Source organism: Acomys russatus, chromosome 12, assembly GCF_903995435.1.
Source record: "Acomys russatus chromosome 12, mAcoRus1.1, whole genome shotgun sequence".
NCBI classification, from domain to species: Eukaryota; Metazoa; Chordata; class Mammalia; order Rodentia; family Muridae; genus Acomys; species Acomys russatus.
In genome coordinates, this window is record NC_067148.1 from 46,628,894 (window position 1) to 46,644,749 (window position 15,856).

The 15,856-nt window shown below is 35.7% G+C and overlaps 1 protein-coding gene across 1 annotated transcript; it reads left to right on the plus strand.

Annotated features, from left to right (window-relative positions):
• Positions 1 to 11,403: 11,403 nt before the first annotated feature.
• LOC127196205 (40S ribosomal protein S27) lies at positions 11,404 to 11,764 on the plus strand. Its single transcript, XM_051153749.1, has one exon. The coding sequence runs from the start codon at positions 11,433 to 11,435 to the stop codon at positions 11,685 to 11,687; it is 255 nt and encodes an 84-aa protein (XP_051009706.1). The 5' UTR covers positions 11,404 to 11,432; the 3' UTR covers positions 11,688 to 11,764.
• The last annotated feature ends 4,092 nt before the right edge of the window (positions 11,765 to 15,856 follow it).

The window sequence follows — 15,856 nt, forward strand, 5'->3', positions numbered from 1 at the left end:
AACTTGATACCCTATGAACATATGCAGGAGGAGGAGGTCCCCCTCAGTCACAGACATAGGGGAGAGGAGTACGGGGAAAGCAGGAGGGAGGGAGGAATAAGAAGATACAAGGGATGGGCTAACAATTGAGATGTAATATGAATAAATTAATAAAATATTTCAAAAAGAAACCATCACTTCACGTGATACACACAAAATCAATTCAGAGTTTGGGAGGTAGCTCAGTCATTAAAGGGCTTTCCTGGCCATGAGTCAGATCTCAAGAGCCAACATAAAAAGATACCAGGTCTCGTGGTAGATACTTGCAATCCACAGTGATGGAGATAGATATATCTCTTGGGCTACATGACTCTAAGCCTAGCCTACTCATGTAATTTCAAGCCAGTGAGAGGTTTTGTCTCAAAATTGAAAAGAAAAGTTGGGTGTTACCTGAGATTGTTCTCTTCCTTCCAGACACATGCATACATACGCAAGTACAACACATCCTCAACATACACATGGATACATACAAGCAACAAATATTATGCTTTCAGTTTAGAAATTACAAAGCTTGTAATAATGAGACTATAACTGAAAACTTGCTTTCCCACTTCAGCACACTATGATACCCTAGAATTTCTTAAAACCTTGCACCAGTTTGTCCAAGTCTCTGATAATTGTTGTAATAGTCTAAGAGTTCCCTCATCAGTCAGAACACATGACTATGGATATTTATCTTTATGTTTGTAAAGAGGTTAAAAATGCAATATAAATAAATATGTTAATTTGCTAATAACTAAGTCAATATATTGCACGGTTGTAATTCAGTGACTACAGGTAGTAAGTAAGTTTGATTTCTTATTTTCCAATTTTGCAGAATGCAATAGGTAGTTCTCCAAGCACACATAAACAACTTTATCTTCAGTATTCTGTGCCCATGCTCAATGCTGTGATCCTCACACTATACTTCCGATCATGTGTCTACCTTCATCCATAGCTTCCTCTGTGTCTAGTGAAGCAGCTGGTCAGTGGAGCTAAAAGATCATGTGACAAATGTTGACACGAGAAATATGGTGACATTGGTTAGTTCTAGTATTCTTTCCGTCAATAATGTTGAAAGGATTTTGGACTTGTAACATTTGTAGCTTTTAGCAAAAGTCCTATTTTTTTCCTATTTTATTACTAAACATACACTTTCATAAACTGCATCCTCTTTTATGTAGAATACATTTTTACGTAGAATACACTTACCAAGATTAAATGACTTTTTGTGTTTTATCTTGAGAGTGATGAAAGAAGACAGACATCAGACAGATTTGGGCTTTGGTTTATTCTGTAAGGAAAATGATGTTCAAACAGAATAAATGATGTACAGAGGGGCCAGGACCTCCACAAGAAAACCATCAAGCCTAGCAGATCTGGACCCAGGGGTACCTGCACAAACTGATGCACCTACCAAGGGCATTGCAAGCTGAGAATATAGACACTCTGTTCAGACATAGCTGATGGACAGCTCATCCTCCATGTTGCGGGGGGCATCCAGTGGTACTCCTTCCTTAGTCTCTAAGTCATGAGAAGAAAGTGTATGACAACATGCTTGACATTTTCTAAATCTGTCATGTGATACGTGGATTACACAAAAAGGAATATGATATCTACATCCTTCATCAACACCATTCTACTGTTTGGACTTCATATAGGTAATTTTGTTAAAAGGGGGGCTATTCATTCTTGCATACTATATAGTAAACTATGCATGTTTATAATGTCTCACTTTGGCAGAATCCAGTGCCTTGGGTTCCAAAGTCTCTCAGTTCTTGGTTTTCTATATGGTATTAAATTTTAACCTCATGATTTCATGGTCACACATTTGAAGCTATTATCTCATTTTAATTGTGTAAGCAAGTTTCCTTAGATGTTTCTGTTACATTTTGTATGTGTATAAAATTAATCTTATACAATTATGATAATATTATAAATGATATTCCTTGAAATGTGTTCCACATTCTTTTTTATCTTAATGTGGAAACATTCTACCTGAGGTCAGAGCCTACTTAATAAATGTCAGTAACCACTCATTTGAAAGTTTTAAGAGACTCAAACACAGTAAAGTATAGGGCCTTCATCGGTCTTATCCTATTTGAACATAAAATACACAAATTTTTACTGTAAAAATAAACACTACTGAAAATGGATTAGGGAACGCAGAACTAACCTCTGTGAGTATGAGTTTATATTCTATTTGTCACAAAGTCTCTAATGCATTCACAGAATTGTAAGGCTGTAGTCAATATATTCAATAATTATGCATATTTATGCATTCAAAATAAAAACCAAGGCTTTAAGCTTAGCTCTTTATTCAGTCACCATGAAATTGTGCTTATTTTCTTTTCAAAGCCATTTCATTTATAAAGGCAGAGTTTATTATTAGCTCATAAACCGTGTATATCTTCCAAGCATTTAGAAAAAAAAAAACTCAGTGCTAAATTATCATATCTGTTTCATGCTGTTTACCTTCAGTTGTCTTTTGTGATTTTATGAGCTCATTGACTGTTCTAAATCAAAGCGCTTAAATAGTCACACAAATATCTCCATGCCTATTCTTCCAGATTGCATTATTATTTGTATTGAGAGAATAAATAAGTCTCGGTTTCATTGACATTGTGATTTATAACACTTTGGGACTGAAGGCTATTACAGTTTAGGATTTTTCTTTTTTCAATGTCTTAGTGTATTTGCAGGCAATACCTCCTCTTTTTAACTTAAGAAAAGTAGTTGGAAAACACAGCACAACAAGTCAAATTCTTTTCTGATCATTACCTGTAGAGGAATTTTAACTGTGCAACATGGCAAAAGATCACATCCAAAGACCTAGGTTTATGTGAACCGGCTTGAATGCAGACATTTTGGATTACAGTATGATCTGTCTAGAATACTGACATGCCCTTAGTAAACACCTTTAATCCCAAACAATGAAGGTAGGATTAGTTTTATAAAAGGAAGCAGCAATATTTGAAAGGGACAGCTAATTGAAGGAGACAAAGTGATGAATCAGAGAAAGGTTTGACAGAATGAGTCACAATAGGATACACTCAACTCTCACAAGAACAGGAGAGGAAGGAACGGCTTCTTAGGACCACCAAAGGGAGAGAGAAAAGGAGATTGTTTTTTTTTATTTTAATTTTATTAATTTATTCATATTACAACTCAATTGTTATCCCATCACTTATATCCTCCTACTCCTCTCTTCCTCTCGCTTTCACCCTATTCCCCTCCTCTAGGTCTATGGTCATAGGCTATCAAGTCTCATCTCAGTAGCCTGCTTATTCTTTCTTTGAGTGCCATCAGGCCTCCCTACCAAGGGGATGTGGTCAAATATGGGGCACCAGAATTCATGTCAAAGTCAGTCCCCGCTCTCTCCACATCTCGTTTGTTTGTTTTCTTTTCTTTTCTTTTTTTTTTTTTTTTAGCTGATAGTTCATTACCAGTACAGTTTTACAGAGAGGGGTTGCAAAAAGAACATGCTTGACACAGGTGAAGACAAAATGAGAAGGAGCCAGAAGATTAAAATATATTGCCAGAATTAAATTGAGGCCAGGCATAGTAATTCAGTCAGAATATAAGACTGAATTTGAATCAGTTACCTTGGAGAGGAGTTTAGACAAGAAAAGCTGACTTGAACCAACCAGTGAGAGGTCAGAAAGAGCTAGAAAGCCTGGGAATGGCCCTCATCTCATCCCCTCATGACAGAAAATAAAAACAACATTTAAAATTAATTGCCCATCTGCTCATTTTCCTACAACAAAACACAAGTGAGGAAAGATGAAAGTGAGAGAGGTGGCCTTCCGTAGGGGAGAGGATGCCAAATCTTTAGCCCAGAAAACCTGTACAAAAGTAACATGGAGATTGAACACTTGAGGTTGCCTGCTTAGACAAGATCTCCAGGTCAAGCCCTGTGGAAAGGTCTACCTGAATTCCTGAGCGTTGACAGGATCCTGAGTGACAGAAGCCAACTTACAAAGATGGATGCCAATTATTTGGCATTCTGGAAAAGAAAAAAGAAAACTAGACAAAAGGTTAAATCTCCTTGTTTTTGCCAGATATTTAAGAGTGTAATGGAAAGCTAAAAAGGTGAAAACTACATCATTTTAAGGGTAATGGGTGATTCTGTATATTACTACGCTTAATATATGAAATTATGCATTTATCAAACCTCTAAATTTTACGGCATAAAGATGATCAATGCAATTTTTAAAAATACTTGGGAGCACAAATGATCTAAAAAAATAATTTCAGAAAATTAAAAAGATTCATGTTTAACAGTATAAACCCTAAATAAAATTGTTGACCTTAAACATGGATCTGAAAATAAGTCATTTTTGCTTTTTGCTTAAACTCAACAAAAATGAACTAAAGTTTAGCATTGCTATTTCTTATACTGCTATAAGTAAGAAATTCTGATCTTTCTATATGTTTGTACTGGGATGAAAATTAAGTGAACATACAGTGGGATCTAGGCTTCTTATGCTGATGAGAGAATTTATAGACAAGAAAGAAACAATGAGTGGACTAATGGCGGCACATGCCTTTAATACCAGCACGCAAGAGGCAGAGGTAGGCTGATCTCTGTGATATCTGAGTTTGAGGCTAGAAGAAAAAGAGAGACAGAGACAGAGAGAGACAGAGAGACAGAGAGAGAGAAATACAGAGAGACAGACACAGACAGAGAGACAGAGAAGGAGAAAGGAAAGAAGAAAGGAAGGAAGGAAGGGAGGGAGGAAGAACCAAAGAATGGTAGTGAATTAGTGTCAGAGACATCAACATGACCTTTATGTTAACCCTGACACTAATGGAGACATGTGTTTATGTATTGACACTATTCACACACACATGCATGTGATTGTATGCCTGTGTGTGTGCAGCACACACACACACACACACACACACACACACACACACACACACACCATGCGTTCATTCCCTTACCCTTTCAGCAGAAATCCTACCCTGACAGCATGTTCCAATGAGGCCAAAAGAGACTGCATAACAATTTTGTCTAAGGAAAAAGAGGGGGAAGTAAGGTCCTGTGCTTTCCACAAAGTACTACATCCTGCCGCTTATGCTAAGTGAGGATCAGCCGCAACTTCAGTCACAGACTTTCTCAGTTTTCCAGTAGGTTCTGACCGAGTCCTATTTTTATAGGTCCAAACATTAAAGGGTGTTTCCTTTGACACCTTTTTAAAAGACAACTCACCTCTACTGTGGTTTTCTCCTTCACTGTGTAAAATAATAAGCAAAGCTTGCTCAACTCCTTGTGTGTTCTTGAAGCTCATAGCCTGAAGGGCAGTGACAGAAATATAAATTTGGCACTGAAATATAGAAAAACTGTAAGATCTGTCAGCCAGTGTTGTTTTGCAAATCACCTATACTCAAAGAAAGACATGGGTGAGCTATCATATTAGCTCTTTAATAGCATTTCAAACATTTAATATCAATAGGGTTTATAAGATAAATATTTATTTAAAAATCAAAGTACTGGCACCTCTATTTTGCATTTGACCAACTACTTTGATGGATTTTGTTCTCACTATTTCTTGTTTCTGGATGTTTAGAAACTCTGAAACACTGAACAGCCAGTCACCTTTGTTTGTTTTTCTCAATCTGGATTGAGGTCTAACTGTACTTCCTTTGAAAACAACTATTGCATAGTATAAAAATATACAGAAACAGAAACAGATGCCTCCAGCTGCTTGAAACCTCATGAGAGGTGTATACCAGAAGAGAAGATTTGGGAGCTATTCCACTTCCAGCAATGCTGCTGCTGCACATTGAAAAAAAAGAGAGGGGAAGTTCAGATATGACAAGTCTGAAAAATGAAATATTTAGAGTCACTAGCTCAAACAAATGGTAGTCATTATGGCTACCAATTTTTGGGTTGGTTTGACTCTCAGTAGAGTTGCATTGGTTGCTGCCAGCATTGCTTTAAATATTAACATGTTACCAGAATTAGCACATTTCTTCTTATAGGTGAGATACTTTATAAAATCATCTTGCCCTTCTATATACTACTGTAACTTTCTATCTATTTTTGGTCTATTAAACTGTTGGGTTTGTCGTTGTTGCTGTTGTTGAAGATGATGATGACAATGGTGATGTTATTGTTCTGTTTATTTACTTGGCCTTTTGGTCTCTCTTGCTTTGCATGTTTTTTTTCCTCTCTCTAGTTCTGAGGACTTGAATATAATAAGCTTTTTATATCTTCCAGTGAGTGCTTAGATCAGCAACTAAACTTTACTTAAGTCTTCCCACAACTCCCATTTTCCTGTTGATCACAAACAAGGCAGTGCCACTCTGTATACTGCACATAGCATCTCCCAGCTAGATCAAAGCAGGGCAGAAAATATATTGCTTCTCTTGAAGGGAAACCTGACCACCTACACACAATTATATGTCTTCTCTGACATCTAAAAATTTATTGCATGAAATAATCATGGAAAAATAAGATAAAGGAACTTTAGTCTAAGGTTTAGAATATAAACTATTTTTATTTTACATTTGATACATTTTCAAAAATAATACTAGGATTTTTATTAGGTACCATGTTGCAGTCCCTTTTAGTTTATAGAAGAAACAATAGCAGCATGTCAAGAAGTAAGAATGAGCTTAGCAAAGAGCAACTAGACATGTTAGATCAATAGTAATCAAACTGTGCTTTGGAAGTTGCCCAGAATTTTGCTTCAGGGCAGGAGGCCAAGCTTGCTTCTTCCTAAAACAAAGTTGCTACATTTTAAATGATCATTGTTCTATCTATAATTTTATTTGAAGATAAATGAAAATTCTGCTGCTAAATATAACTTACTTTGCCAGATGACTTTGAAATGCCCTTCTACCTTTGTGTTGAGTCAATGAGCAAGTTCTGAAAAAAATTGGAATGGCACGCACGCTGTCACTCTCTAACTGTTGTTTAACAGCTCCAGCATTAAAAGGGAGAGAATTTTAGGCTAACTAAAGAATATAAAACTTACAATAAAGGATGCTTCCACTAAAGCATATTCATGTGACAGGAATACAGGCAAAGAATTCGACAAATACTTCCTATAAATAGTAAACAACATCAAAAGTTAATCAAAGCACAAGATATTATCATTGTGAAATGCATCCTGAAATCTTCAAATATATTATTGAAGGTAGTATTGAAGTCCCCCTCAGTCACAGTCATAGGGGAGGGGAGTAAGGGGAAAATGGGAGGGAGGGAGGAATGGGAGGATACAAGGGATGGGATAACCATTGAGATGTAATAAGAATAAATTAATAAAATAATATTAAAAATAAATAAACAAATACTGGAATACATTATAATTTAACTTTAAAGTAAGTGGCTTGTTTGCAAAGGAACCATTATAATACATATAGTAATAAGGAATTGGAACAGTGTATTATGTGTTCAAATAATGATTAGACCTGAGCCCCAAGGTTTCAAGTACTAAAATGTTCTTGTTGAAATACTTTAGTTGATAAAAGGCAGTAATCATGGATATCAAAGAAATACAATTCTCCGATCGGTACAATGGAACCATGCAGTTACTTGATTGCATTTGTCACAGGGAAACTTTGAGAACCTGTTACCGAGTGCAGGAAATCTGAAGGAAGCATTTATTCCTTCCTCCATCAGGACAACAGAAAACAACTTGGGGCATTTTAGATTCTCTGTAGTTTAGAACTTATAGCACTCTATGATGTATGATGGCTACAAGAATCCTGTAGCATTAATAGACCGGGTGTGTGTGTGTGTGTGTGTGTGTGTGTGTGTGTGTGTGTGTGTGTTTGGGATAATACTTAAATTAAGGCTCGCCTTTTAGCAAATTCACAGCATATTGTACAGAGTTATTTCTACAGCCTCCTTGGTATATATTAGAGCTCTGAATTGGTTCATTACATGGGGCTAGAACCTGCTTCTAGCAAAATCTTTCCAAAATATCTGCCTTTCTTTTCTATGAATCCTACTTTCTTTGATTCCACATACAAGCACAAGGATGCTGTATTTTTCTTCCCCTGTCTACCTTGTTCTAGCTATAATGTCCTCTAGTTTCCTTCATGTTACCCAAGTGCAGTATTCCCATTCTTTGCAAATGGTGAATAGCTTATGCCAATCATGTTTACAGAGTGCAGAAACCCTAGGTACAAAGCCTCCTGGCTGAATGTGGCAACCCAGTAGGAGGAAGGGGTCCCAAGAACAGGCAAAAGGATCTAGTAGATGGTGTCCTTCGACGTTTCTCTCTGGATAGCTGCTGTTCTCACAGAGACGAAAAACAAAAACAAACAAACAAACAAAAGTCCAGTTTTACCCAGTAAAGTGAATGAATAAAGGTCTTGGGGCTGAAATGATCTCAACCTACTCCAAAGTACAACCTATTTTGATCATTTTTCCTCTCCCCCAACTCCTTTCAGATACTCCCCACACACTCACCTTTGTGTTCCTTTTGGAAAAATCAGTAACAAAAAAAGTATACAAACAAAAAAATGTGGGCTCTGTTCTGTATTGTTTTGTGTTAGTCAACTACTCCTGAACAATAGCCTTGGTCCAGTGTGTGGTTGCTATGATACCCCAAGTATCACTCCATTGGAAAAATGTGACTTTTCCCTCTCCCAGCAGGTAACACTTGCAAAGATTCTTGGTTTGAAGTAGTACTTTATGACCAATTCTTTCTATAAATGGTAGACTCTCTTATCTCATACTTTGATTTTATTTCCAATGATTAATGATCTGGGTACTATAATATATAGCTAAGACCAAATCAGCTGCCTATCATATGTGATGGTCATTTTTAGTTAGATTATTTTTTTCCTATTAGTTACACAACTTCATCTTTTTAAATATTAAGCTCTCATTAATTATATGTTTTGAAAATAATTTGCTGAACTCCCTAGGGTGTTCCTTAATTATTTTGTTTTCTTTGCCAAATATTCAGTGTAGTCTGAGGTTGCACCAATAATTTATTTTTGCTTTAGTTGTAATTTCTTTGGGTATCCTCTTCTGAGAATTATGCTTAAGCCAAGGTTAAGAATTTTGTTTATTTTGTTTTTCCCCCTGTAGGAGTTTTCTGCATTTTAAGAGTTTGGTCTTTAAGACACTGGAGTTAGGTGGTTTTGAATAACACAATATATATTTCCAACTTATAACATGACATATAAATTTATAGTCATTGAAAACACTATTCTTTTCCCATTTTATATCTTTGGCACCTATGCAAAATAGTTGAGCATGTATATATGTTTTATTAGTGGGCAATCTATTCTATTTGGGTGGGTTTTTCTCTGTCATGCTCCGGTGTCATTCTTCTTTGGCTTCGTTAGCTTTATAATGATATCTGAAATTAGAAATATACTTTATTGAACTTTGTTCTACTTCCACGACATTGGCTTACCTATTTGTGGACAGTATGATTTCATACCAGCTTTAGGATATGTTACATTCTGTGAAAGATGAAATTTTGTAATAATTACATTAAATCTATAAATCACTTTAAGCAGTATGAATCTATTAGCTATATTAATGGCATATGAATGCACATCCCTACTGCTTTTCAGAATATCCCAATGTCTCTTCCATAAATGATACTTATCTATATTACCTAATAGATATACAATGAAAAAGGTCCAATTATTCTTTAGATATGTGTACATGGAAAAAAAGCATCTATGAACCTAAGTTAAAATTCTCCGGACAAGTTGATATTTCCTGTGAAAGAAATTGTTTAATCTTTCATACAACTACTATGTAGCATGTGTGTCCCCTTATATATACATTTACTTTATTTTACAAACATTTGTTTCTAGAAAAATGATTTTTTGTTTGCTTGTTTTTGATGGATTTTGACTTTTAAGAACATGTCGCTTATAAGCCATGCTAAACCTGAACTCACTGTGTGGCTGAGGATAGCACTGAGCTTATGACTTCCTTGACTTCCACTTCTTCAAAATTAAATTATAGGCATATAGGCACTAAATATAAAGTTTATTTTTATCTCATTAAAAATTCTAATGCTTTGTATCCATCTATAAGATTTATTTAGTTGTTTTTTTTAAGTGTCAGTATACAAACTATTATGTGAGTGAAGCAATGTGAATATTCTAATTATGTGTTAATGGACTTGTGAGAGTACTCACACTAATGTACTGTATTTGATCAATTTGCTTTGATCAATGAAATATGTGCTGATATGAAATGTATGCAAATATGAAATGTTATATAAAATTTGCATTTCCATGCAAATATACTAAAGAAAGTCATATCTGTTTCATCTAGAATGAAAATAATGCGACTTCAATGTCCAATTATCCCTTTGATTTGATTGAGAAATTGACCAGTCCTAAATCCAAATCCAGGCAATCTGAGCTAAGCCACAGATCAAGTTCACTGACAAGTATTCTTCTTGTCAGCAAGAAGTCTTAGCAAACCTGACTAAGAGTTATGAGATTCTCTTTTATTTCATTGACATATTAATTTTCTCTGCCAGGGTGCCATAAAAGAGAATAATACATTAAAAGATCTCAAAGACATGTAACTAGTATCATATAGAATATAAATCACTGCACAAGAAAAAGATGTTTACTGGATATGAGGTTTTTCTGAGCACTTTAAGAGAAACCATGGCCCAGATCCATAACTAAAGCATGGGGATTCATTCCTGGTGAGGCTCCTTTGAGAATGTCATTTTTTTACTATGTTTTTAATAAAGTATGCCATTGTAGTAGTGAGAATCATGACAGTTATGCCATGTGTGCCTTGGCAGTTCATGTATTAACACCAAGGTTGGGCTTTCCCATAAATACATTTAAGGCTTCTAAGTTCCACCTGTCCTTTAAAGATCTATCTACCTGCAGTCATTTTTCCTCAATATTATCCTAAAGCTTCCAGCACAATCAGTGGTAAAAACATGAAGGACAATGGCATTCTGTGGTGTTTTACTCACTGTTCAGTCTCTTTAAAATTTGAATCACTTAATATCCCCAGTAATTTCTGTTTCTCTTCACAGATTCTTAGTGCATTCACTAGTACTAATTTACTGGAGATGACAGAATAGAATGTCACAGATTTCTTTTTGTTCTCTTGTCTTTCTTCTTTTATAAAAATTTCCTTTCATAGCTTCTAAAACATTCAATTCTCCTATTGGCTTATAATTTTTTAAATCTCTAAGAATTTCACAAGTTTATATAAGAGTTGTTTTGATGAAGAGATTTCATTAATTAAATTTATAAATGAAAATAATTTATTGGTTCATTTCCTAAAACATATTGTATTTTAAAACATACTATATGGCAAAACAGTGAGTCCAAAGAAATTAAGAAATATTAAATTGAACTACGATATGTTTGCTAATTCACTTCTATAGAGATAATTATTCTATAAGATAAATCAGCCTTTCCGGCGGTGACGACCTCCCTACGAGAACATGCCTCTCGCAAAGGATCTCCTTCATCCCTCTCCAGAAGAGGAGAAGAGGAAACACAAGAAGAAGCGCCTGGTGCAGAGCCCCAACTCCTACTTTATGGATGTCAAGTGCCCAGGCTGCTATAAAATCACCACGGTCTTTAGCCATGCACAAACGGTAGTCTTGTGTGTTGGCTGCTCCACTGTTCTCTGTCAGCCTACAGGAGGAAAAGCAAGGCTGACAGAAGGATGCTCCTTCAGGAGGAAGCAGCACTGAAAGTACCTAATTCAAGATGAGGGGGAAACCACCCCAATAAACACATTTTGGATAAAAAAAAAAAAAAAAAAGATAAATCAACTACATTTGATCTACCAAAAGCCCTTCCAGAACTCTTTAATCATAACAATGACTATATATCAAGACCTTGCATTAAATATAGGTGTACAGATAAGTAGACTCTAAGATAGTGACAACTATCTGAGTGTACTAGCAAGTATTTCCCCCCTTTTAAAGATTAATACTTTTCATGGTGTTTAGGCAAGAAAAATGCAGAGGTAAACGCTGTAAATTCTAAGTGCCTCACACCAGACACAGTACAAGTGTTCATCTCACATACCCATTATCCAGATGAACCACATGACCCTTCACTCACTAGAGCTAAGGTTGTGTTGCTGTTGTCATCTGATCTATAAAGAAGGAAAAATGGCCAAATGAGGAGCTTTCCATTTTTTTCTTCAGACAATTTTTCTCACTTACAAATAAACAATTTTTTGGATATCAGTGAATTGCCATCCTGTAATGTAAGGAATGAGACTACAAAATTGCATCTTTAGTCTGAGCTCCAAAAGCAAAAATATTGGCCAGGTTCAAGCAAGTATGCACTGTTATTGCACTCTGAATACCTCTCTCTTTCTCTCTCTCTCTCTCTCTCTCTCTCTCTCTCTCTCTCTCTCTCTCTCTGTGTGTGTGTGTGTGTGTGTGTGTGTGTGTGTGTGTCTCTGTCTCTCTCCTTCTCTGTGTCTCTGTCTCTGTCTCTGTGTCTCTGTCACTGTCTCTCTCTCTGTCTCTCTCTCCTCCCCTTTACCCATATATACACATTATATGAATATTATATGTATGTGTATGTGTATATGTGCTTATGTGTTTCTGTACACACACACACACACACACACACACATACACACCCACATTGATGGCAACATCCAAAGTAATTTTGGCAGCTAGCTACAGAAAACAACAAAGGATTTCTCATGACATCGTCATTTGAACATTATACGCTAGCATAAAAGAAGGACCAATTACCATAAGAAGTCAAGGAGAGCTTTATATACTTCTTTCCAAATGATATACAGCGTGAGCTCTAGTTAGAATCATTCTTGTGATCCTTTTAGATTTGAATATAGATAATTAGCTATCCTGGTTTGTGAAGTTCACATTAAAGAATTGTAATAATATCAACATTACCAGCATGATTTTAAAAGTAGATTTAGAAAATTTTTTTTTCGGTTCCTGAGACAAAAAAAAATTTCGTTTGCAAAATAATTACAAGGAAGATGTCTTAAATATGCAGTAGAAAAATAAAAGTTTGCCACAGATGGAAAGTGTCCTTCAAATGTGGCAAATTTAAGTGGGGATACTTCACAACGATGCCTTCATACTGCTCAACTAGGATGAAAAAAGAGAATTGAAATTTGCTGGATTCCTGAAATTGTTGAGCCTTGAAATTATAGTTCTTCTGGGATAAAATTATGTTTAAGTGATTTCAAATTCACTTTTTAAAAAAATTTTTTATTATTAATTTATTCCTGTTACATCTCAATGGTTATCCCATCCCTTGTGTCCTCCCATTCTTCCCTACCTCCCATTTTCCCATTATTCCCCTCCCCTATGACTGTTCCTGAGGGGGATTACCTCCCCCTGTATATGCTCATAGGGTATCAAGTCTCTTCTCGGTAACCTGCTGTCAAATACACTTTTGCTACACTGTAGTTTAAGATAGTTCTGGACTATTCTTGTTATGATTTGGATTTAAAATTACATCCACTGCTTATTTGTAGGAATATCTGATTTCCAGCTAATGGCATCATGTGTGACATAGTGGAACCTTTGAGAGGTGGTCCAGTCTGGAATAAGTGAGTCTGTTAAGTCAATCTTGGTATTTATAGCTTCTGCTTTTTCTTGTCCTTCACTTCTCATTGCTGATGACTCAGATGTGAGCAAGCTTCTACTACCATAGCTGAGTGTTATTGTGCTTATGTCTTTCCCACAAGGATAGGAAATACCCTCAAAGTCTGAGACAAACTTAATCTAGCTAAACTCCACAGAGTTAATGTTTATCAGGTATTTGTTCACAAAAATGAGGAAAGTCATGAATATAGACCATATGTAAGACTGTCAATTGATAAAGCTGAGCAAAGTAAGCACTGCACATTATTACAGAGACACTTACTAGAACACAGTCTTAGGAGTTGTGGTTGTAACAGTACTTTCCTAGTGTGGACAAGGCCTTGGACCTATCTCTAGTGCCATCAGATAACAAAACTAAACAAACGAAGATTTCAAATTATATTACAGAGCTACAGCAATAAAAACAGCTGGTGTTGGCATAATAACAAATGCATTGACGAACAGAACTGAATGGAAGACCTAGACCTAAAATCACTTACCTGTAAACACCTATTATTTTGTTTTTGTTTTTGTTTTTTTTTTAAACTGGAAATACACCCTGGAGAAAAGACATTAAACAGTGCTGATCAAACTTGATGGCTGTGGGTAGAATGAAAATGCTTTCCTAACCATTACTCTACACAAAGCCCAATACCACTTGGATTAAGGACCTCAGTCAATATCTGAAAGGATAGAAAGTAGAGCAGCTACATGAACTCATAGAAACAGAAGGGATAGTCTACACAGGTCTCATATAACACAGGCAAAGAGTTAATGAATGAGACCCCGATAAGTTGAAAATATCTGTACAACAATATACTATCATTCAGGCAAAGTAGCAGCCTATGGTAAAAGTGTTCTATGGTAAAAGCCTATGGTAAAAGTGTTCTACAAATTACATCTGATTGATATTGATATTCAGGCAAAGTAGCAGCCTATGGTAAAAGTGTTCTATGGTAAAAGCCTATGGTAAAAGTGTTCTACAAATTACATCTGATTGATATTTATTAATTAGAATATATAAATAACTAAAAAAAGAATCTACACATAAAAAACAACAAATAATCTGTCAAAAATGAGGTACAGAACTAAACAGAGAGTTCTCTAAGGGTAAAACAGAATTGGCTGTGAAACACTAAAAGAAATGTTCAACCTCTTTAGCCATCGGGGATGTACAAATACATTAAAACTACTCTGAGATTCCATACTATCTCAGTCAGAAAGGTCAAGATCAATAAAACAAATGACAGCACATGCAGATGAAGATATCAAGGAGAGGGAATACATATTTACAGCTGGAAGGAAGCTGAATACAGCTCTCTGGAACTCTAGCCCTTGGCGCCCTGTTGTGTGGTAACTAATGTCTTGTGACAAATAGAAGCCTTTTGAAATCTATTGACTTAAGAGAGCACTAGATTCCACCAACCTGAAAGGCAAGAAATGTCATCAGACAACATCTTGGACAAATAAAAACACTTCCCTCTATCTTCTTATTGCCACTCTCAGATGCATCCATCAAAACATTTTTTTCTTTTCTTCTCTATTCTTTTTCTTTTTCTTTCTTTTCTTTTCTTTTCTTTTCTTTTTTTTTTTTTTTTTTTTTAGAGCAGGCCGGCCTCAAACTCATACTGATCCCCCTGCTTCTGCCTTCCAAGAGTGCTGGGATTAAAGGCGTGCGCCATCACCCCCTGGCAAAAGATTTATGTATTTATTATGTATACAGTGCTCGGCCTACATATATACCTGCATGCCAGAAGAGGACATCTGATCATATTATAGATGGTTGTGAGCCACCAAGAAATTGCTGGGAATTGAACTTGGGACCTCTGGAAGACCAGTCAGTCAGTGCTCTTAACCACTGAGCCACTTTCAACTTGCTTTGATTGATTACTTTGTCTGTTCTGTAAAACTATGAAACTGCTTATATATTAGAACATGGAATTTGTGATAACCTAAATTTTGTGTTCTTGGGCCATTATGACTCAATATGACATCAGAATAAACTATCTCTTATTTGCTTTCAAATGGGTGCTGGGTTTGGGAGTGCACTATTGCATTCTTCACTAAGACTTTTATATCAAAATTTAATTTTTCACAAGTTTTCGAAAAGTTCATACAATGTATTTTAATCATATTCACCTTCACTCATTCTCTTAACCCTTCAAAATCTAATATGACCTTCTTACTTTGGTAATTCATGAATAATTGTCTAGACTGTTGGCTGGTGGGCATGTCTGCAGAAGGTTGTTTTAATTGCTGCAGGAAGACTTAGTTTACTA